Source organism: Phoenix dactylifera, chromosome 8 (assembly GCF_009389715.1).
Source record: "Phoenix dactylifera cultivar Barhee BC4 chromosome 8, palm_55x_up_171113_PBpolish2nd_filt_p, whole genome shotgun sequence".
In the NCBI taxonomy this organism is placed as follows: Eukaryota; Viridiplantae; Streptophyta; class Magnoliopsida; order Arecales; family Arecaceae; genus Phoenix; species Phoenix dactylifera.
Window position 1 is genome coordinate 22864719 of NC_052399.1, and position 8134 is coordinate 22872852.

Here is an 8134-nt window from a genome sequence, read left to right on the forward strand (position 1 = left end):
CCATAAATAAAGCTTAACTTTTCCATTCAGGTTTGCATTTCCTGTATTACAAGCAATTGCATTTTCATGTAAGCACATCTCTGAAAGATATGGTGCTGGGAAACCAAGTCGTGACTTACTAGTCAGGGCAAAACAACAGGGACCTTGCAACAGGGACCAGACTAACAAAAGATGCCTAAAAGAAACAGAGTAAAAAAATCATTGACTAGGAGAATACAGCAGGCCCTAATGTCGAAGTTCCAGCTTGCAAATCACCGAACTAGAAAAAAGAAACAAAACTTTCAAGGCCTATCAGAAGACCTCAAAAACCAAATTTGAAAATGGAAAAATCAAAACAAAAAGGATAAACCAGGAAAACCGAAAAGCAAAAGGCCACTAACAACAGAATATAAAACATGAAAACGTCCAAATTGATACCCAATGAACCACAACCTGTGCCCTGACCCAGAACAAAATATTTCAGAAGGCGGTACCGATGGAAATTGGGGACGGATGCAAAATAGAAAATAAGCATAAAGAATAACATGATTTTCAGAAAGAACAGAAACAGAACTAGACAAGGGACCCAGAACAGCCCTAAGTCAAAATTAGCACTTACAAGAAACCCAACTAGAAAAAGAAACGAAACCGGTTGAAAAAAAGAAAGCCTGGATAATTCAAAAACCGATCTGAAAGGGGAAAAATAAGAAAAAGCCAATGAAACAACCAGATAAATATCCAGAAACCACAATTTGTGGCCTTGGGGATACGAAATAGTTAAAACCCCACAAAAGACGATTAAAAAAAATGAAAGTGGGGAATGCCAAGAAAATATAAGTTAACCAACGCAAACACTCCACCCAATAAGAAAGGGAGACAAAAGATACCAAGCAAAGAACCAAAATTTATTAGGTACCATAGAGGTAAGAATTGATCCACGATACCAAGCAATTCCTGACGTTAACCTCCAACTTACGAAATGCCAGAATCGGAAAAGGAACAAAATTCAACAAAAAGAACACCAGAAGACCTCAAAAATCCAACTTGAAAAAGATAATACAGAAATAGGAACAAAAAAGACAGACCAAGAAAGACAATGACCCGTAAAGATTCACGAACTACTCAGACGGACAAGAGGAAAGAACCCATCCACAACGAGAACAGAGCACGTCTTGATGTCAACTTTGCAAGATTCTCCAGAAGAACGCCGAAACACTATACCAAGCAAAAGAGATGAAGATCAAAAAATCAGAAAGAAAAAAAAGTCCAAAGAACACCAGAAGATTTAAGAATCCGAACTAAAAAAGAAAAAAGATCGAAACAAAAAAAGGGGAAAAGCAACCAAGAGATAAACCCGTTGACAAAAACCGTACTAAGAAAATGTAATAAAACATAATAAAGAGGGAGGAGAGAACCACGTCACGAATCGGGAGCAAAAGACAAACAAGGAATTGTAAGCCCATCGGCATTGGTCGCAAGAACTGCAGGCTTCGATCCAGCCGAGTGTGCGGAGGCCTCTTCGGAGGCTTCGGCCGCGTCTTCGGCCGCCTCGGCTTCGTGGTCACCCCACGGAGGATTGGATGGAAGGCGAACGGGAGACGGAGAGGGGAGAAACCTCAAGAAAATATACGGAAGGGTTCTGGGGTGGGTATTTATAGGGACGGGAGGAGGGAGTTAATTAATCGAAAAGGTGTCGGTCCAGTTGCCGATATATCGGACGGATGGCGATTTACCCCGCCTCCTGATCATTATCCCTTTTTTTTAATTCTTTTACTGCTACTGCAGGTGAAATATCCTATAACAAAAAAAAAAAATTACGTATATATTAATATTTTAAATATTAATATATATATAATATTTATTTTGTATATATATATATATATTTTTGTATACATAGCTGCACTATCTAATACCGTTAAGAAATTAGCGATTTAAAATTAAAAATAACTGAAATATTCTTAATAGGTAGATATACAGAAAAAAATATTTACAATGATATAATGCAAATAATATTTTGCATGAGTATTTATTCAATTTTATATATTTAGAAGGATTTATATATTTAAAAAAATTATTATTTTTTTTTAGTTTTAATCTATTTTAACACTCGAATTTGTCTAGTATTTTTTCCTCAGTGTTATTTATTTTTTTATTAATTTTATGGGGAGCAAGCTATACGCAAGCACCTAATAGGTCCCGTGGTTCCAGAAAGATGAAGGATTTTTTAAAAAATCGATGCTATTAAAAGTATGGTTGAATGTGGCCTTATAGAGATGAAGAAAGAAAGCTTTCGGCCTTAAAAATAAATAAATAAATAAAAAACTTTACTGATGTGGAGAATCGCGAGATTTTCTTTCATCTACATATGAAAAAAAAAATATTTGGGGTGCAAAAATAATATGTTAACGGGCCAGTTCTACAAACATTGTCCTTCTAATTTGATCTCCTCGTTTCTTTTCTTATTTTTTTTTCTCTTCTTTTCCTTTGTGTGCATGCCCACATATTTTAAATAATTTTTACTTGCTAAAATGATAGCCATTTTCTTCTCAAAAATAAAATGATGTACTCACTTGATATGGAGATAGGCTTTCCCGTGATACAGGAAAGATATTTCTTGCTACTGTAAATTATTCATGACTGGTTCATGGGTAGGAACTATAATTGTGCTGGGTTGGACGAGACTTCCAAGAAATCGGGGCCCGCTTGCAGAATCTTTTCAGCCAGGCCCATCTTGGAAAACCTTTTCGGGCTTCGGCTTCGCCCAAGTTCGAAAAAGAAAATTCCGGGCTCTAGGCTATCTCACCCAAGCTTAAACTCAAGCCCAAGTTTGTATGCAATCAACATTCTGACTAAGTCCAAACAACTCTAAACAGGCTCTTGATTATATGTTTCAACATCCAGCGTTTCAAGGGTGTTTTCATGGGCATATGCCTTTGGATTTAATTGTAACCAATCATAACACAGCTCTCTCTCTCTGCTGCACTTGTATATTTGCACCATTTTTTCTGAAAACAAATGTTGGGATTATAGCCATCCATCTTGCTCCCTCTAGGTGTATCTTTTGCTCTAGAAAGTCAGTACCATGATATTGAATCTAACATGTCTTTATATATATATATATATCACCTATACAATAAGTTGGCCATGATATGAACATTGAGTTTATGGATGCGGATACGGCATAGATTAAAAAATGAATTCAAGCCCATGCTAGGTTAGCACTATAATCCTAGTCAAGGTTACTTGTAATGTTATATCTAGATAAGAGAAGCATGCATATTCATCTTCTAGATTTCTCCAAATTTAGCAGCATTACGAGATTGTCATTCATATGCACCAACAGGTAAGAGGAAGTACAAAATGGCAAAAGCAACCGAACTTGAAGCAAGGAAGATGAAAACTCTGAGAGATGCGAAGGAGTTCGATGAAGACTCGGCAGAACCATCTTATGAAATTTTAGGCCCAAATACATGGTCTGAACGTCTGACAAATTACTATATTAGTTATATAGAACACTAATTTTATCATATATTTTCAATTTCTCAACTCTTTACATGTGAAATCTAACATTATTCTCTGGTGGTTGATGGATGTAAATAATCACATATGCTTTTGCACCTCAAGCTTCTGATTGTCTTCTCAAATTTCCGTGACCGAAACCAGCCCGGCCTGTTGAGCAACTTGCCGGATCCAAGAGAATCTGCTAGTTTTTTCATTTCACTGTAGGAAGAATTGACGACGCACAGGTATAATTAGAGCCATCTCTGACTTGGAAACTCGGTTTTCATGCTAGCCGCGATCCTGATTGACCCAGACATGCTGATGAATTGGTTGGATATGGATCCAAAATCAAACTTACTATGGAAATATAGGGTCTCGAACTTAACCCCACATCGGCTAGGTAGCGGAAAGGTTTGCGTCAATAACTCTAGCCGACCAACAAAAAGTCTCTTGCAATACTCACCATACTGATGTCAAATTCCGATGCCTTCTCTTGGCATCAGTCGTTCACTTGTCTTCCTCCCATTCTCTTTCATGTATGCTGTGAGTTTGACATGCCAAGATTCACTGATGCTTCTTCAAAAGCAAATTTAGTAGTTGAACATAGAAAAACACCACCATACATCAGTTTAAACAATGATAAAGAGATACACAGTACAATGATAGTTGTAATATGGCTTATCGTGATGCTTGGTCAAAAGAAGTTGAAATTTGGAGGTGCCGGAAGCAAGTGCTGAAGCAGCAAAAGCAGAATAACCGATCAGCAGGCAAGTTTCTCACCAAAACAACTTATGGAAAAATTCAGAGCAACTAAAAATTAATTAAAAAACTTTGGAACAAGGAAGTGTGATTCCAGGCATGACTTTATTAGTTTAATAAAATCTAGACTACAAAAAATGTGTTTTTCTTGTATGATGAGATGCGTTTTCAAATTTTACATAAAGTACTGCTGAAGGAGAATGAGATGTTTCAAAGGAGTGGATACGTCTTCAAAAGATTGAAAGTGAAGAAAACACATGGAACATAAAGTTACAGAGATCCACACAACATTGACAGGCATAAATATAACAACACTGAAGAAGATGACACAGTAGAGCTTTCACCCCATTGTACTTTTTATTTTCTTCTGATTTGGCAGGATGTATTCATGTTAAAGCTATATAAATTGCCGTTTTCACAAAAAAAAAAAAAAAAAAAAAAAAAAAAAAAAGATGAGACTAGAATCGGGCTTGGGTACAAGCCAAGCCTGGGCTGGGCCAAGTAGTAACATGAACCCAGCCTGGAGTCAAATCAGGCCTCGATTTTATACCGAAGGCCGACCCGGACATTCTTGGGCTGGGCCCAAGGCCTGACCCTATGTCGGTCCGGTTTTTCCTCCAATCGGACCCTAAACCCGGACCGGCTCAGCCCGCTGGATCGCTTGAGCCTAGTCTTGGGCTGGCCAGAACTGACTTCCAGCCCCAGTCATAGGTATAAAGCTATGAAAGATTTCCTTGGACCTCGGGGTAGGTCCAAAAGTGTCGACTAAGCTATATAATGAATCAAGTGGTGCCAATAAAGGCCTAATTGAAGCTAAAGTTTGGCTCCACAACTTGAATGCGAGCAATCAACCTTCTGAAGGTCCAAAAAACTCTAAACAAGCTCTTGACTATATGTTTCAACATCCGTCATTTCAAGGGCGTTTTCATGGGCATATGCCTTTCGCTTTAATTGTAACCCATCGTAACACTGCGGCACTTGTATATTTGCACCATTTTTCTGAAAAAATATTGGGATTATAGCCATCCATCTTGCTCCCTTTGGGTGTATCTTTTGCCCTAGGAAGTCAGTACCATGAACTTCTTATTTAGATGTTGTAGCTGTTTGATAAGTTTCCTCATCCTAGAATAGCATAAAGAAACTAACCAGGCATTCGAAAATGAAAACATTTTCCAAGGATAATGCAAAAGCTTAATTATGTTAAGCAAAGCATATGCTTTTCAACATAAAACTAATACATCCAGACCAAATCATAGAATAACTATGAAAGAATTGATGAAAAAGTTACTGGATGTTAATAGGGTTCTGTTAATCTATTACCCCACAGTTTTCTTTTTATTATAAGACTAGGTAAAATAATTGATAATCTTGTTAAACTTATTTACTTTTTATCTTGTTAAAATTATTTACTTTTTCATATAATGGTCAGCTAAATTTTATCTTATCCACCGAGCACCCTTGCTCAATTCCAAAGTAATTCTTATGGTGCATCCATCAAAACTCTTATCTTTTCTAGTCTTCTCCAATATAATAACATTTGATTGGCCCTACCACTATGTAGCCAACTAGCAAGCACTAATCCGCTATTATTAGTCCTTTATAAGCACACATTGGATGAACAAGAAGGTTTCTCCTCCACCCTTAGATTTGTTACTACATTACAAGTATCAAATTTGCAATTCAAGTAATTACTGCTCAAAAATATAATTGAAAACAAGCAGATTGAGATAAAATATTCAAGGATAGATGAGAGATTTTGTTTAAGTGGCCTAAGCACGACTATTTAGAGCAATGGGTGTTGCTTCATGAGATCGGTTCAAGTTGTATCTTCCATGCAAAAGAATGATTGATCTTCTTTTGCGCATCGCTCGTTGGATCATGCCCTACACAGTTCTCAAAGTAGTCTGAACTCTATCGTTCCTTAGGTTGCATGGATCTCGAAACGATAATAGGGCGATCCATCGGTGGATTCGCGCAAAAAAAAGTGAACCCTTCTTTTGTTGGAAAGATACAACTCCTGTCCTCATGTTACTGTACTCCTCCACCCTACTTCCATGACCAAAAGGATTGCTAGTGTAGCTGCATGCAAGTTTCCACGAAAAAAAAAAAAAAAATCTTCTGGTCAAAACATTATTTCATTCATATACCTGAGTACACCATGGCACCAGAAAAGATCTTCAAAACAAGCTTGCAAGACATCACCAATGCCCCCATTTGTACACCATGGCACCAAATAGCTAGCTGATGTTGGGACAAAGCAAGGGCCTTAATTGGCAATTACATTTGGGCACCATGGTACATGACCTCAGTGCCAAAGGCGGAGGGGAATCATGTTTCACCCTCCGCACAGGAAGCATCCTACCACAAGAGGCGACAGTCACTGACTTCTCCCCATCAGCAATGGCATCATACCTCCCTCTTTTAGGCGACAACAAAAAGGTCAAGACCAGTTTGTCTTACTCACTTCCCCAATCCATCACCAATCATTCAAAATGAAACGAATCCATCTAATGAGATGCGCAGAATAAAATCCCAAGCAAAAAAAAAAAAAAAAAAAACTTCATACTTACTTTAAAACCTTTTTTTGCGACTGCAATATATCCAATTAGGTGGATATAATCAAATCATTGGCAAATTCTAAACATTCATGTATATACATCCGATAACTTTAATCTTAATGACCTATATTCAACAAACGTTAGAAGCTTCAATTAGTCAGAATTTGATAAATTTTATAAAAAATATTAGACTTCTCGTAAACAAGTCACTTGTAAAGATAAATTAGCTAGTCAACGGATGAACAGGTAAATGTTCGGGAATAATATGGGATATTCGTTTGGCCAGCTTTGTTGCTCCATGACTAATCATATAATAAGCTTGATAAGCAAAAAAACAAAAACAATGGTAATAATTGGTATTAAAAAATAAAAGATCCAGCCATGACGTGGGGCGTCGCCAGTTGAAAAGAGCGATCCAAGCTCATCGTTGCCACCTTTCTTCCTCCGGCCGCAACGACATGACATGACGTTTCCTCCATTATGTATCCATCCATCCATCCCATTTTAACATCCTATCGGCTTTAAAATAATCCATCAAATCGCAGTAAAAACAAAAGTGGAACCGGAAAAAAATAAAAAAAAAACGTAATAATTGCAGCCAAACTTTTTTTTTTAAACACTTTTCTTTCCCTTTTTACCCTTCCCTCCTTTAATGATATGGTTTATTTACAAACGCCATGGGGAACTCCTCCAACCTCGACTCAAATCTTTCCAATCCCCGAAATAAGTAGGTAAAAAAAAAATAAAAATAAAACCATAAGAGAGTGACGACAAACGTGCTATAAAATTACAATTTTACCCTCCTGGAATCGCTGGAATTTAGAAATTCTACCCGCAGAAGGCTCCAACCTCCTGGAGCCTGGGGACGAGGAGGCCGCTGAGGTGAAGCCGCATCAGCCCCTCCAGGCCCCCCACCGGAGACCCGCCGATGAAGAGCGCAGGAAGCCCCACAGCAGCCGAGGCCGCCGCCGCCGCCTCCTCCGCCTCATCTAATTCGATCACCGTCGGGTGGACCCCCACCGTGGCGAGGAGGCGCTTCATGACGTGGCACATGCAGCAACCCCGCCGGCTGAAGATCACTACCGGGTTCTCCCCTATCAGCCGCTCGATCCACTTTTCTGGCGGCTCCGCCCCGTCGATCGACAGCGCCGCCCCCCTCCTCTTCCCCCCCGACGCCGCCGCTGCCACCGCCACCACCTCCCCGCCAGCCGGCGGCCGGCACCTCACCTCCTGCATCGCCGCCATTTTTCCCCGAAAGATCGACGAGATCCGAGACCGTGAGAGCGAGAGAGACAAGAAGAAGGGGAGCGATCAAGAGGCGAGAGCGAGTTCGATGG

The 8134-nt window shown here is 39.1% G+C and overlaps 1 protein-coding gene across 1 annotated transcript; it reads right to left on the reverse strand.

The window, feature by feature from the left end:
* Nucleotides 1-7370: 7370 nt before the first annotated feature.
* LOC103702022 (monothiol glutaredoxin-S2-like) lies at nucleotides 7371-8134 on the reverse strand. The gene has a single exon (XM_008784292.4). The coding sequence runs from the start codon at nucleotides 8040-8042 to the stop codon at nucleotides 7626-7628; it is 417 nt and encodes a 138-aa protein (XP_008782514.2). The 5' UTR covers nucleotides 8043-8134; the 3' UTR covers nucleotides 7371-7625.

What these genes read in the sequence shown, in the direction of transcription:
- LOC103702022 (XM_008784292.4), bottom strand. Translation starts at nt 8,042, where the DNA reads ATGGCGGCGATGCAGGAGGTGAGGTGCCGGCCGCCGGCTGGCGGGGAG.